The 16067-nt window shown below is 31.1% G+C and overlaps 1 protein-coding gene across 2 annotated transcripts; it reads left to right on the top strand.

Moving 5' to 3' along the window:
• Positions 1–2881: 2881 nt before the first annotated feature.
• LOC132733194 (proline-rich transmembrane protein 1-like) lies at positions 2882–15679 on the top strand. Of its 2 annotated transcripts, none has more exons than XM_060719798.1 (3): positions 2882–2945; positions 14747–14892; positions 15515–15679. In XM_060719798.1, the coding sequence occupies exons 1-3, from the start codon at positions 2930–2932 to the stop codon at positions 15662–15664; spliced, it is 312 nt and encodes a 103-aa protein (XP_060575781.1). In that variant the 5' UTR covers positions 2882–2929; the 3' UTR covers positions 15665–15679. The 2 variants fall into 2 exon arrangements, with proteins under 2 accessions (XP_060575781.1, XP_060575788.1); XM_060719805.1 differs by lacking the exon at positions 2882–2945 and adding an exon at positions 8153–8309.
• The last annotated feature ends 388 nt before the right edge of the window (positions 15680–16067 follow it).

Raw genomic sequence — 16067 nt, 5'->3', positions numbered from 1 at the left:
TTACATTTCTACAAGTCACATATTTAAAGTTATACATTTATAAATACAGTTTGAAATTTATCTAAGTTGCATGTTTACAGCTTCCATTTTATCAAATCGAGATAATCAAAATGCTTAATACCAGTGCAGTATGTAACTCTCGGATCGACAATTAGATTTTTACTTATCTGTTTAGTAGAACCGAAGTATGCATTGTCAAGTGTCAAAGGTTGGATTTTTGGCAAGGACAAGCCTCCATAGATACAATATAATGGGTACACTAACGCTTGAATGTCCAACGGTAATATAATACCTTACACAATATGTTCGTTCATTATTTATTTATGTGTCAGGGCATTTTGAATAGTATAATATTCACAATAACGTCAGCGATCCGACAAAAAAGACAAGTGACAGCCTGAGCGGACACTATTATGTTTTTTTGTCGGATCGTTAAAAATTAGCGGCATGTTACTTGAAGGACTTTTTCGTTTACAAAACCGCGCCAATAGTTTCAGTAATCAAAACATTTTGTAATTGAAACAATGATTTGTAGCTTTAACCATTTGCGGTATATTATAAGAAATAGGACACAGTATTTCGAACCTCGTAGCATTATAGTGATCTCCCAGTAAGCCACATATATTGGACGGACTTCCGCCTTCGGTTTCGGTCCGCGCTGATTTATCTGTCACTACAATGCTATAAGGCATTAAGTGCTATGTGCTTTTTCTGAAGTATAGAGGTATATAAAACTTGCCAGTAGTGTCGAACGAGGAACGAAGATAGGGATACTTTATGCATAGTTTTTTTCTCTTTTTTTTCTGTCTTTCTTTTTATCACAATTATAATCTGTTCGTCTACTATGCCCACTTTTATGCATGGAAAATGTGATTTTATTTCTCAAAATAAAAATAAACTAGAACTATCATTTAATGTGATTAATACCCCCACAAGACTGCTTCGGAAATGAGGAAGTTACAAGTAACAGAATACCTTGTAAAATAATTGAAATAGAGTTATGGTTGTGGGCAATTAAAGCTAGTTGTGGTTCTTGTATGTTGCATTTCCTTTTAATGTAATGTGTTTGACCATTGATGAAGTTTTATTGAATTACTCTGTAATAATTCCAGAAAGAGTTACGCTTCTTGAGCACTGCACTTCCTCTCATTGCACGTCACCAATGTATGAAATTGCATTGAATTCTTAACATTAGTTTTTAAGTTATGCACTGGACAAGGAAAAGAACAAAGGGCAATAACTTTGTAATTAATGAAAATGGAGTTATGGTTCTTGTGCACTGCAATTCATCTCCCCGCCCTTGACCATTGTATGAAGTTTCATCGAATTCCAACCAATAATTTTCAAGATATGCACTGGACAATAAAAAGTAACAAAGGGCAACAACTCTTAAATGTGTCAAGAAAGATTTATTATTTCTGTGCACTGCGCTTTCTCTGAATATACTTGACCATTGAATGAAATTGTATTGAATTCCAACTAGTAGTTTTCAAGTTATGCTCTGGACAAGAAAAAAGCAATGGAAAGGAAACAAAGGGCAATAACTCTAAAATTACTGTGGACAGGGTTATGGTTCTTATGTACTGCACTTCCTCTTATTATGCTTGACCATTCTATGAAGTTGTTTTGAATTCCAACCAGTACTTTACAAGTTATGTTCCGGACAAGGAAAAGTATCAAAGGGCAATAACTCTGTAATTTGTCAAAATGATGTTATTTTCTTTTGCACTGCACTTCCTTTTAATGTGCTTGACGATTGTATGAAGTTGTATTGAATTCCAGCTATTAGTTTTGGAGTTATGCTCCGGACAAGAAAAAAGTAACAAAGGGCAATAATTCTGTAATTAGTGAGGATGGAGTTATGGTTCTTGTGCACTGCTTTTCCTCTCAATGTCCTTGATCATTGTATGAAGTTGTAATGAATTCCAACCATAAGTCTTCAAGTTATGCTCTGGACAATAAAAAGCAATGGAAGAGTAACAAAGGACAATAACTCTGTAATTACTACTTTAGATAGAGTTATGGTTCTTGTGCACTGCACATCCTCTTAATGTGCTTGACGATTGTATGAAGTTGTTTTGAATTCCAACCAGTAGTTTTCAAGTCATGCTCCGGAAAAGGAAAAGTAACAAAAGGCAATAACTCTGTAATAAGTGAAGATAGAGATATGGTTACTGTACACTGCACTTCCTCTCAATGTGCTTGACCATTGCAAAAAGTTATATTGAATTCTTACCATTAGTCTTCAAGTTATAGTCCGGACAAAAGAAAGCAATGGAAATGCAACAAAGGGCAATAACTCTGTTATTACTTTAGATAGAGTTATGGTTCTTGTGCATTGCACTTCCCCTTATTGTGCTTGACCATTGTATGAAGTTGTTTTAGATTCCAACCAGTAGTTTTTAAGTTATGCTCCGGACAAGGAAAAGTAACAAAGGGCTATACTATAATTCTATACTTAGTGAAGATAGAGTGATGGTTCTTGTGCACTGCACTTCCTCTCATTGTGCTTGACCATTGTATGAAGTTGTATTGAATTCCCACCATTAGTCTTCAAGTTATGATCCGGACAACGAAAATGTAACGGACGGCTGGACCGACCGACCGACCGACCAACCGATCGACCGACCACCGAGTGACTCCTATACCCCCCCCCCCCAACTTCTTTTCGGGGGTATAAAAATATAATCGACATGTTTTTATTCACATCAATTCACACCCATATAATTCTTGAAATTTTATCAAAATTATGAAATGAAAATTTTGGATTTCCCCGTTGGCCTATTTAGGTTTACAAATACGTACTTACGTAATTCGGCCGTCCCATTACAGGTTGCGAAATATTCACCTTTATCTTAAAGGCACTATCTAAAACCTTGTCAGTATAGGTGAAATCCTAATCGTTAAAATTTGGATATACATTATAATTATGACGGACAAGACGAGTAAAAACAAAATAAAATCATTTTAGATAAAACTTACATCGATATTTACAATGTATGTGATTAAAAATATATAATTAATTTAAAAGTTAGTTGCGTTCATTGGTGGAGGGGCGTAGCACATGAACCTGACGTTTTTCATGTGAAAATGAAAATGTTAAGATTTGTTTTTTCTTTAGGAGGATAGATCGTTTTAATCTTAAGTCTATCAAATTATTTATCATATTCGCAACAAAAAAATGAAACATTTTTTGCGGGCATTTTTAGTTTATGAAATAATCTTGAGTAAACGCTTTTTAATTGTGCGGTACATGTAAACCTACCTGCACAATTTCTTAGCTTATCATTATTTTTTTTTTAAAGATGTGCATTCTAATTAGACACATTTTTTACGTACATGAACTGAAAAAAATGAGCCATGAAAAAAATAATATTCATTATGTTGATAATTATTTCTGACAAGATTTTGATTTTTCTAATGTTATAATTAAATAAATTATTAAGCCACGATTAATTGCCTTTCAATTCAAACATGAGAATCGTTTTAGTAATAATAATAATAATAATAATAATAATAATAATAATAATAATAATAATAATAATAATAATAATAATAATAATAATAATAATAATAAATTATGATGAAGATGGTATTTCTCAATTTATCAGTCGTAATTTAACAAAATTTTGCAGAAAAATTCAAATTTCTTTTTTTTGTTTAAAATCAAGAAACTTTTTTTCCCTTTTTTATGGCTTCTTATTTATTCATTTTGGGTAATTTTCTTTATTTCTTCTTAATTTTATTTATTTATTTATTTGTTTATTTATTCATTTATTTATTTATTTATTTATTGTGTGCGTAGGAATTCAAAATCATTTGATTCAGAATAGAATTGTAATCATGTTGATTTGTTTAATAGACCCTTCTTAATATTACCTCATACATATACATAGATTTCTCAGAACGAGGCTAACAGGACAAGCTCTAGTATCTGCTCTATGTAAACATAATCACGAATATATGGCCGAATATATGGCCGACAGATTTAGAGATCTTAATATAGTACTGACAGTACTATATATACTTGTTGAGAGTTATATTTAACATTACAAAAATCTCTACTGGAGATAAATTAATCAACAACAAGGTTTATTTTACGCTATATACAGTGAATGATATACATGTATTCAAGACCTGAAAAGTGAATTAATGTTTATGATAATTCCAAGTAATTTCTAATATTCTGTGTCAAGTATAAATATCAGGTTAACTCTTTGCAACTTATACAGACATTATCTGTGTTATCAGTATTTTATTGCTTACCTAAACACATGTTGGTCAAGAATGTATAAAGCAATTAACTGATAATAGATGTAAACAGTTGGATGCTGAATTCTGTACCATACTTCCCCTAAATTTAGCCATTGAAATAAAAAAAAACAATAAGTTTTATTCACTTTGTATTTGAAAATCAAAAATTCTGGATGACTGTCTAGTAACTGGTTAACTTTACAGACAGCCTTACCAAATCAAAATAACAATTTTGTTTAGACATGACACCACACCCCCGTCGTATACATTTCAATGGATTTTCAGTATCTTAACACATGATGTTGTTTACAGCAATGGAAAAATACATTTCATGCTAAGTAACGGATGTAAAACTTATATATTATCAACTGTTTTAATTAATTACAGTATTAAATACTTAGTATATAACGAAATACAATCATTTAATTGCAAATATCAGTCAAATCTTAAGACGAAGCTGAAGTACCATTAGGTTATTGCACTTGTCCAGTTGGTGCGACTTGATAATGTGGTCATATTGTTGGAAGCCTGTACTAGCTGATATATAACAAATCAATGGGGTACACGGCACTTCCAGAGGATGTTGCCTGGACTAACCAACCCCAGACATTTCATTTACATAACGGACTGAACATTTGCAAAAAACATGTGCAGGACCTTGCAGTCGGAGGGTATTAGGAAAGACAGCATCTAGCTTCAGCACTTCTTTTAACATTCAAAGAAATATTCACTCAACAGTATATAATGCAATAAGAGGACAAAATATTAAATGTTATTACAAAGTTGACATATTCCCTGCAGCTGTACCATATATGTAACAAAGCAAAATGTTAGAAACAAAGTAATGTTAAAAACAAAGTAATGCGATGATTTCTTTTTTTTATAATTTCATTCGAATTAAGATACAAAAGATTAAACAAATGGTCCTTTAAAATATGCTTAAAATACATTTTGTCAGCTTGCAACATCTATCTCTTTCTATCAGTCAAGCTGTTTGTTTTGCTTGCTTCATAATAAAAGCTCTTAATGTTTTTTTGCTGATGTCTTAAACATTGAAAACTGTAATGAATATACATATGTTGAAAATTCTGTATAAACAAGATATGCAACTGTTATCATTTAAAAGTTTGTTTGTAACAAAAGTTCAATATCACTGTTTTTTTCTTCTTCCTCAGTTTTCTGTAATTCTTCCTTGAACTGTTTGATAGTTTTTTCATATATTCTGCAACTGCCATGAAGAGGTATTACAATTAAAGGCGATTCAAATACCAGTTGTCAATTTGTGTTCATTACTGTTACCAATGGAATTCCTGAAAAATATATACATTTTATTATGAAGTGGTAACAAGAATTATGACATTTCTGGAATATATCAATTTATATTTTAATTGCATTTTATAATGTTGTTTTTTACTGTAGCTGAACTTTATTTATGTGTAAAAATGAAAATTAAGTCTTGTGATGTACCTTTCATCTGGCAAAATCTTCTTTAGTGATCATCTTACTGGTCTGTTCATTACTACTCCAGTTGAACCAAGAGGGCACATCTATTCTCTTCAGACATATATGAATTTGTGTCCATGATCGTTAATTTTATAGTGTGAAATGCTTCAAAACAAGCAATATTGTCTTGTCATATATTGATCTGAAATGGTATACAAAATAACTGTTATTGCTTTTTAGTATAAAAACGGTATTGATTTAGATTAATCATAAGTGTGATATTTAAATGCAATTTATGAACAAAACAATTTACAATGTTAATAATTAAATGAAACATTTAAAACAATGAGAAAATCAGATTGATTAATGTAAGTAGTAATACATCTAAAGTTGCTTAGTATAAAAAAGAATAGAACAATGAAATTTTACCTCGAAATGTTCTCATTCATCCCATCATTTTCACAATCCCTTCCTTTATTAACGCACATCCTTACGTATTTTATGAAAATTTACCGTATAATCATATTTAGAATTGGAATAAAAGAATGGAACACAACAATAAAAATTATATTTTCGCCGGTAAGTTTAACACACTTGGGCTTATCAGGTCAGACATTATTTGTTTACATTCATGCCCTGTTAGCCTCTCTCTGGTAATGGAATGTAAAGCATGTATATAATTTGAGAAAGGCCTAATAGACCCTTCTTAATATTACCTCATACATATTCATAGATTTCTCAGAACGAGGCTAACAGGGCAAGCTCTAGTATCTGCTCTATGTAAACATAATCACGAATATATGGCCGAATATATGGCCGACAGATTTAGAGATCTTAATATAGTACTGACAGTACTATATATACTTGTTGAGTGTTATATTTAACATTACAAAAATCTTTACTGGAGATAAATTAATCAACAACAAGGTTTATTTTACGCTATATACAGTGAATGATATACATGTATCCAAGACCTGAAAAGTGAATTAATGTTTATAATAATTCAAAGTAATTACTAATATTCTGTGTCAAGTATCAATATCAGGTTAACTCTTTGCAACTTATACAGACATTATCTGTGTTATCAGTATTTTATTGCTTACCTAAACACATGTTGGTCAAGAATGTATAAAGCAAATAACTGATAATAGATGTAAACAGTTGGATGCTGAATTCTGTACCATACTTCCCATAAATTTAGCAATTGAAATAAAAAAACCCAATAAGTTTAATTCATTTTGTATTTGAAAATCAAAAATTCTGAATGACTGTCTAGTAACTGGTTAACTTTACAGGCAGCTTTACCAAATCAAAATAACAATTTTGTTTAGACATGACACTACACCCCCATCGTATACATTTCAATGGATTTTCAGTATCTTAACACATGATGTTGTTTACAGCAATGGAAAAATACATTTCATGCTAAGTAACGGATGTAAAACTTATATATCATCAAGGTTTATATAACCCGATACGTTATATTGCTGAGACCAGATCACATGAAAGAAAAACTAAATTTAAAATTAAAATAATTTAAAAGAATAGAAATAACTTAATTAGCGTGCAGCAGTCATGTTTGGTATAAATGTAAAAAAAATGTCCTTTTCCGTCAATCTTCGGATAATGACGTCAAAATAAATAGAACGGAAGCGGTATTCAGCGTTAACGGTACACGTAAACTAATTCAAAGAAGAAAGTGTTGGCTTAGTTTATTTCTTTATATAGTGTAAAAGTTGAATTATATTATGAAATAAGTAAATTTATAAATATGTATATTAGGTATTAAAACATATTATCATTTATATATAACTGGTGATTCTATTTTTAGAAACTAAAAGTACATAGCGTATACTTGTTGCGACTATTTCAATATTATTATCATTATTATTATTATAAAACCATTATTACAAACTTTTATTTTGACACTCATCGCAATTGGTTACATGCTACATGTTTCATGAATAAACTTATAGTTAATAAAATCACATTGATATTTTAGTCAATTTTATGACACACGTGCTTTAAACACTCATATCGTATTTGGTTACATACTACATGTTTCATGAATAAACTTAAAGTTAATTAAATCACATTGATATTTTAGTCAATTATATGACACACGTGCTTTAAACACTCATTTCGCATTTGGTTACATGCTACATGTTTCATGAATAAACTTATAGTTAATAAAATCACATTGATATTTTAGTCAATTTTATGACACACGTGCTTTAAACACTCATTTCGCATTTGGTTACATGCTACATGTTTCATGAATAAACTTACAGTTAATAAAATCACATTGATATTTTAGTCAGTTCGCATTTGGTAACATGCTACTTGTTTGAAGTTATTGATAGTTTAGTCAACTATATGACACACGTGCTTTAAACACTCATATTGCGTGTATAAAGCAACGGCCATTGTATTTAAGAATTGGGGCCCTGATTAATAAATTCTTGTTGATGTAGTGTGATTGGGCAAATTTTCATTGCGAAATATTATCTGGCGGAACAATTTGCTACACTAGTCTTGCGGTGACTTGAAATCGTTTAACATTTAATTAAAACTTGTGGATTTAAACATTTGAAAATCAACAAACATGTCAGGTGGGATTTGAGTATATTAAAAATTTATTTATTTTTTATACATAAAAGTAAATGTTGACGTTTATTAGTTCGCATTGAAATAAATATGGAGCCGTTTTTTTTCTATATTTATTCATTAAATAACGCATATGATGGTCAATGTAGTATCAATATTTCTAGAATGAAGCGTAGTAGATCATAGATCGTAGATCAATCAGCGTAAAAGAGCAAGAAATAATTGATTTTTAAGTGAACTGGTCTATAATGTAAGGTATGCCACACATTGCGTAATGGTTTCGATAGTATTTAGAATAAAACATTACAACAAACCACGAAATAATTATACATGGACGTTGTTGGCAATTGATTCGATATTACAGATATACATGTACATGAATTTATGAAGCAGATTATTAAATGTTCTAGAGCAAGATGTTATTATTCGCCAGATAAATCACTTGGAACTTTATCAAACTATTTTTTACCAGTAATGGTTCGGTACGGCCAATAACCCCCAAAAATGTTCAACGAATTTATGTCCTTTGCTAGACGCTCTGCACAGAGGCAGTAAAGTTGTATTTAACAACTCGTGCCACGTTGCTTCTTTATGTTTTACTTCAACATTTGCAATTTTTGGTTAAATTGAATGTTCGTAAATTTCCATCCATGTAGCTTTATAACCACTCCTCAAACGGCTTGCCGCGCGAGTGCAGGAACCCCGCTCTGTCTGTGCCAACAGGGGCGAATAAGCTAATAGATTAGAACAATTAAAGCAATAATTTGGCGTTGAGTACATTCGATATTATTAATATCTGCAGTACATCAAACAGATTATTGCGTACCTACATTGTTATTTAAATATTTTGGCAATAATGTTACACAAGGTATGCTATAGATCTCTGTCAAGCAACTAAGTCGTGAGCACGAAATCAGGTAATGCGCACGAGATACTATGTCGTGGCAACTAGTTACTAAGTCCTGCGCACGAGATAATTAAGTAGTATGTCGTTCCCATGACTAATTAATCTCGTTCTCACGATCTAGTAGCTCGTGGCCACGACAAAGTATCTCGTGCCCACGACGTTATTATCTCGTGCGCACGACTTAGTAACTCGTGGCCACGACATAGTATATGGTGCCCACGACTTGATTATCTCATGCGCACGACTTAATTATCTCGTGCATACGCCTAAGTAGCTCGTGGTCATGACATAGTATCTCTTGCACTTGAGATAAATAAAAACACACGCATGTCACCTCTGTGCCACCGTAGACATTAATCGACATTAAGTCGCGTGTACAACAAAATATTAGTATTATACATGTTTACTCGGCCAACTTCTATTATAACTCGAAAAGTGCTTATTATGGCTTTTAATTGCTCTGGGTCACTGACGCCATTAGTCGAAAGACACGGATGGGAACGTAATTTCCCGGAGATATATGAGATGAATTTAATGATATTATATTTAAGCAAGCCGTGTTAAATTAGGGAGATAAAAAGAGATAAATACTTGAGTTGTAGTTACATTTAGGTCACCATGATTGTTCATATGAAGTGTTGTTATCTTGACATATGACCCTTGATAAGAGTCCAATGCGTTACAAGAATTTAATAGAAGTTCTATTCCGCTGAACTGAGGAAATGGGTTGTAAAATGAAACCATATTTTTTCGCAATTATTTTACAACTGTCATTTAACAGCAAATTTATGGATATACATTGTGCATTTAATAATATTAATGTAAAATATCATGGCAGATAACAAAGTGTTTTTAATAGCTAGAAATAGAATACAAAGAAATGACCACTACTGTCAATTTTGTTCTTTAGGCGACTTAGGAGACGAATTTCATTTTATTCTTAAATGCCCATGTTAAACAAGTATTCGTAGCAAACCCAGTATCAGTTTTTAAATCTAAGTAATAGTTAACATGTGTTTTGCAATATTTACCACCATATTTTTACTGCGTTACTGACGCAGTAATGGCTATCTTTGCAGTTTTTGTACTCTTTTTGGCTAGTTTGGTAGATTTTAAGTGCAATTTGCAATGTCTAAATTAATATGTTTGTTTGCTTCATAATACTTTTCTTTTAAATACATTTTCATGAACCTGGAGACATGCTGCTTTAAGACAGTATAAATACTGTGTGTAAAGGCGTGTAGGGGCTCTCCGTTTCCAATCTCACATAAGTTCAGATGATATTATGTTTTACAATTACGTGCGTTTCTGTGGTTTTATATTGATATAAATATTTTGTGAAATTTTATCTACTACCCGACACTATTTGATTTCTGTAATGGCGCCATTACAATGCTGCATATCTACCGTGTTTCGTTTCGTTTTTTTTTTAATTATAGGTCACATACCCGGTAGTTAAATAATCCAGTCATTAAACGCTTGGCGGATGTTCAACCGCATGCCAATTTGCTATATTTTAAAAATACCTTATAACGGTTGGTTATTATGTATTCGTAACTCCATTGTCATAGTTCATAAAATAATTTTTCGAAATTCTATACCTTTACTGTAAACATGATATCAAGATTAGTCTTGAAGATAATAAATTTTGAAGTTTGAGGTAAACAAAATTGTCGAGGCGCATATAATTCGGTATGTTGAAGAGTACTACATGTTGTTAAAGGACATGCAAAAAATAAAATAAAATAAAAATAAAAAAAGATTCACTGACTCAGGGAGTTATCTAAGAGAGCAAATCGAACTGGTCTTTGTCCGACATTTTTGGCGCATGCGCATTACGTGCGTTTAAAAAAAAAGTGAAATAAATAATTTTACGATAATGAACAAGTATTTTTTAATAAAAATAATAATAAGTAAACAACACACAAAAACACTATTTTTAATAAAGGTATTTGATTTTATAAAAAAAATAAGAAAGAAAAAACAACAGTAAAAGATGAAAATATGTCTAATATAAATAAATATAAATAAATATAATTATTATATATATTTTATTTTTGTGTGAAGTTAGTTAGTAAGTTTATTTATTTATTTACATATTTTATTCTCTATTTATTTTTACAAAAAGAAATGTTATGAACATTCAGGCGAAACTCCTAAAGTGTTTGAAGTAAAAATTGTCGCTATCAACATAATGTGTTTATTGTAAACTGTCAATAGTTTGATAGATAGAATTTCAGAATACTATTAAAAAAATTTATGTTTTAGATAAAATATGTATCATTGTTTCTTTTTTCTTGGGGTAGTTATTTCTAGAATAACAATAAAAAACGAGATATAAATAGATAATAATAATGATTCGAAAGATGAAATAATAATAACAATAATAATAATAATAATAATAATAATAATAATAATAATAATATAATAACACATATATAATTTTACTGATTAGGCGGTTAAGGTCATTTACATGTATCTTAAGAATGTCACCATCTTGTTTTTATACTCCATAAGTGACATAAAGCTCGCTTTATAGATTAATTAAATACTTTTAATATTTTTCCTTAAAATGTAATCGAATCACGTATATTGTTTTCATACACAACATCAAAAACAACCAAAACGCCTACGCATGTGCATAGAACATGCGCAAAAGAATCTTGTATAATTGGGACTTTCACAGCCGATTTATCATAGTCAATATGCTCCATTGTATTTAAAATACTGCACTCCTATTGGACAAAAAATAATTTTAAACAGTAATTACTCTTATTGTATGTCGGTGACATAATTCGACCTGAATAACACGTGTCGTCTTTATTTAGATAAGATTGCTATTTTAAAATTGATGTAGATTTTAGTTAGTTCTTTAGAGTTTCGTTACGTTGCAAGATGACTTTCAATTTGTTCAGTTTCTAGATAACTTTCACTTTGTTAAGTTTCCAGATAACTTTCATTTTGTTACGTTTCCAGATAACTCATTTTTGTTACGTTTCCAGTCCAGATAACTTTCACTTTGTTACGTTGTAAGATAACTTTCACTTTTTACGTTGTAAGATGACTTTCATTTTATTCAGTTTCCAGATAACTTTCATTTTGTTCAGTTTCCAGATAGCTTTCACTGTGTTAAGTTTTCAGATAACTTTCACTTTGTTAAGTTTTCAGATAACTTTCACTTTGTTCATTTTTCAGATAACTTTCACTTTATTACGATTTCAGATAACTTTCACTTTGATAAGTTTTCAGATAACTTTCACTTTGTAACGTTACCTGATAACTTTCACTTTGTAACGTTACCTGATAATTTTCACTTTGTTCATTTTCTAGATAACTTTCATTTTGTAACGTTACCAGATTACTTTCACTTTGTAACGTTACCAGATAACTTTCACTTTGTTACATTTCCAGATAACTTTCACTTTGTTTTTTTTCCAGATAACTTTCACTATATTACGTTTCCAGATAACTTTCACTTCGTTTCACTATACATCATTTACTGAGACTTTTGTATACGTTTTCTGGTAACTTGCACTTTAGTTTTCGTGAACAGTATTGATTATTAAAATTTCATGATAACATTTACTTTTGTTTCTCATTAATGTCAAGTTTTTGGATTACTTCACAATATGGTTTTCAGTAAACATTGATTCTTAATCATGTTTTAAACTTTGTTATTGCGAACAATTTCTGTAAAGGTTTTTGGATAATTTTAAGTGTCGTTATTCTTGTTCACTGTCAATTTGAGTTGAATTAGTAATATATTTTAAGAGATTGACTATTTTAATGTTTATAGACCAATAATTGATATTTAAAAAATGTATAGGATAAAATGTAAAAACTACCTAAAGTATACACTTAAACTCTACCGATACAGTCTGAAGGATGCATATATAAAAAGAAATCTCTGTTGGTCACGCAAATTGCATACAGTAGTCAAATATAGAATTAAACACATTTATGGAAAATGTAAGGTTCTTTTGACTTTTGCCTGTGCACCTACAATTTACTCTTTGAGGGGCATAATGTCATTTTAAATTTCCGGAAAACTATAGTTTTAGTTTCTGTTAACATTTGTTGTGGACAGTTTCGCATCATTTTCGTTTTTACTTTTGTGACCGAGTTTTCTTTCCTTTTCGGGTTGAGATTTAGAAGTTCTTAAGGATGACTATTGAAATAAGAGGCTTTCTTTAAGATTCTTTGTTCGCGAGTAAAGTAAAAAGCTTAGTGCTTCTGTTTCTGGGACTTTTGCTATCGAGTATGGATAGCAAGTATGTCATAAGTCATTTCCTGAAAAGTTTAGTTTTCAAGCACAGTTGTAATAGTGGTGATAATTTTAGAGCCGAAAGTAGATCCGCTCTACAAGATCAAAAAGCATCTAAATATACAGCAAATTGAGTCGACAGCTCAAAGAATATATAAAGTAATTGTACTTACCCAGGCGACGGCGTCACACGTTGGTTAATTTTTTACGTGCAAATTAGTATCTCCAAAACTACTGAATGGAATTTATTGAAACTTCGCACACTTACATTTAAGGGCATTATAGAAGGCCATTGTCAAAGGTCCATAACTCGAACATGGATTTTGACAACTTTGTAACTTAAAAATATCATCTACATCACAGAGGCTCTTGCTTCGCTATCAATAACTAGGGAACAATTACATGAAGCTAGAATACAGTGCTCTTTTGTAAAAACCACGAACCTCGGAAAAAATCATTGTTTTACTTCTTAGGTGATCTGATTTCTTCAAAGCACGTTAGTTGCCTAAAAAGCTTTGAATAAGAAATAAATTTCGATACAAGTTGCAAATTGTAACCAAAATGGTATTATGATTTCTATAGAAATCCTAAAGCTCTATAACAGCCATGTTCTATAACTGTTACACGCAAAAGAAGCAAAAACATGACGCGGATGCATGACCACTGAGTAACGGTTTGGACATGTAAAATAAAATATTTTGAAAAATAAATATACTTGCATTTTAATGATACAGTGAGTTAAACGAAATAGAAAATTTTTATTAGGGCCAGAGTCCCTGTATTTCACGATAAAGTTTTTTCCGACATCTTTATTTAAGAAACAAGAGCCTGCTATGAAAACATACATCCTCCTAGGGTAAACTTTAATTTGGTAAATTTCTTGATATATCTATCAACTAACCTTAAATTTTGGAACAAAATCTTCATTTAATAATTCAATTCTATCGTAACTTAGATTGATTTTTCATTTCAGAGGTACTAGTGTCTAGTTGTTGAGTGTTTCTGTCTTTCATTGTCGCCCCTAGGGCTTTAAATGTAAAACAGAAACATTCTATACACTTGCAATTCTTCCAGACTACAAAAATTGTAATCAGCCGTTAAAGAGTCCATTCCCGATTCAAAAGCATTCAGCAGCAAATTTTCAAATCAGAATCGGGAATTACCGAAGTGTACCGAACGAAGCTACACATTGATGTTTTAAATGTGATGAATGCTATTAATGTGTTTGACTATATCTTCGTTACATGTATTAATATCTTTTTAATAAACAGGTTACCCTCCACCACCAGCTTACCAAGAGCAAAACAAAGGAGTTTCGAGTGCATACCCACCCCCAGGGACAGGCTATCCTTCCCAAGGGTACGTTCAACCAGGGTACGGCCAGACCGGGTATACCCACCAATCAACAACGGCAGTAGTAAGGACATATAACACAATTTCTGTTGACGTTATTTTTCTCCAATCCAAAACAGAATGGGACTTAATTGCCATATATGTAGCTGAATTAAAGTATATGAGAAAATTGCGCAATAAGCTGCAATGAATAAAACATTAAAAACATAAAAACAATTTTATGTAAAATTGTACGCCATATACTTTTACGTATTTGATTTCTTTTCTTGAATATCATGTTATATATTACTTGTGTGCTTAAAGTAGCTTACAGTAAACTATTCGAAACATTGTCCTTTGACCTACTTGCACGATATTAAAAACAATTAGTCAGCACAGATTGGTGGATGTTATGGCAATGGTAATTAAGTGTTAAGAAAGATCTATTAGTGCCGCTGCTTTTTGAATATGTAACGGGAAACAAACGTGCTAGGGTTGTGTTATTCTCTGACGCGAAAATGGCTTTAAGAAGATCGGAAGATCATCTTAATTAAGGAGATGGTTAGATGGTTACACGAATTCCAGTTGTACAAAAATATTTAGATGGTTGGAAGCTTGGCAACTAATTTAAAAGATGTCTAGTCGAAAAACGTGGAAATACACTTAGATTATGACTTTAATATTGATGTTATGCTTTTAAATTTCAGGTTGTGACACAGCCAGGATATGCTGGCCAAGTGGTAGCAATGCCAAGACCTCCAGATTACATGGTCGGCTCAATCTTTGCTTGTCTCTGTTGTTTTTGGCCGACAGGATTGTGTGCTATATACTATGCATTCCAGGTGAGTGACACATAAAGTTGGTTATTCATGTATATCATTTACCATCACTATTCATAAAAAATCATCATCATCAACATGATCATCATTATGTAAACAATGCATTACTTTGTTTAATGTGAGAGGTTTTTCTAAAACAAGCAAATTGTCCATTTCTGATCTTGTAATATATGTATCTTATATTTCTTAACGTTCATAAATTGAGTATTTCCACTGGAAGGATACTATGTAATCGCGCACCTGCAAAATGCCCCCAATCGGACTTTTTTCTTTGTAACCATCCCGTCGACTCGAAGGTAAAAATATGTTTTTATTCTAGGAAATTGTTAGAAAATTTAAAAAATAATGAGCGCAAAAAAGATTGGTTTAAAGGTTTTTTTAATTTTTTAAAAAAAAGGTTTGAAAATTTACAGCCCAGTCC

The sequence above is a fragment of the Ruditapes philippinarum genome, unplaced genomic scaffold (genome assembly GCF_026571515.1).
Source record: "Ruditapes philippinarum isolate M1 unplaced genomic scaffold, ASM2657151v2 ctg6434_1_1_1_1, whole genome shotgun sequence".
NCBI lineage: Eukaryota > Metazoa > Mollusca > Bivalvia > Venerida > Veneridae > Ruditapes > Ruditapes philippinarum.
This window is presented reverse-complemented; position numbering and strand designations above follow the sequence as displayed.

What these genes read in the sequence shown, in the direction of transcription:
- LOC132733194 (XM_060719798.1), top strand. An exon ending in ACCAATCAACAACGGCAGTA is followed by an intron (nt 14,893 to 15,514) that starts GTAAGGACATAT and finishes TTTAAATTTCAG; the next exon opens with GTTGTGACACAGCCAGGATA.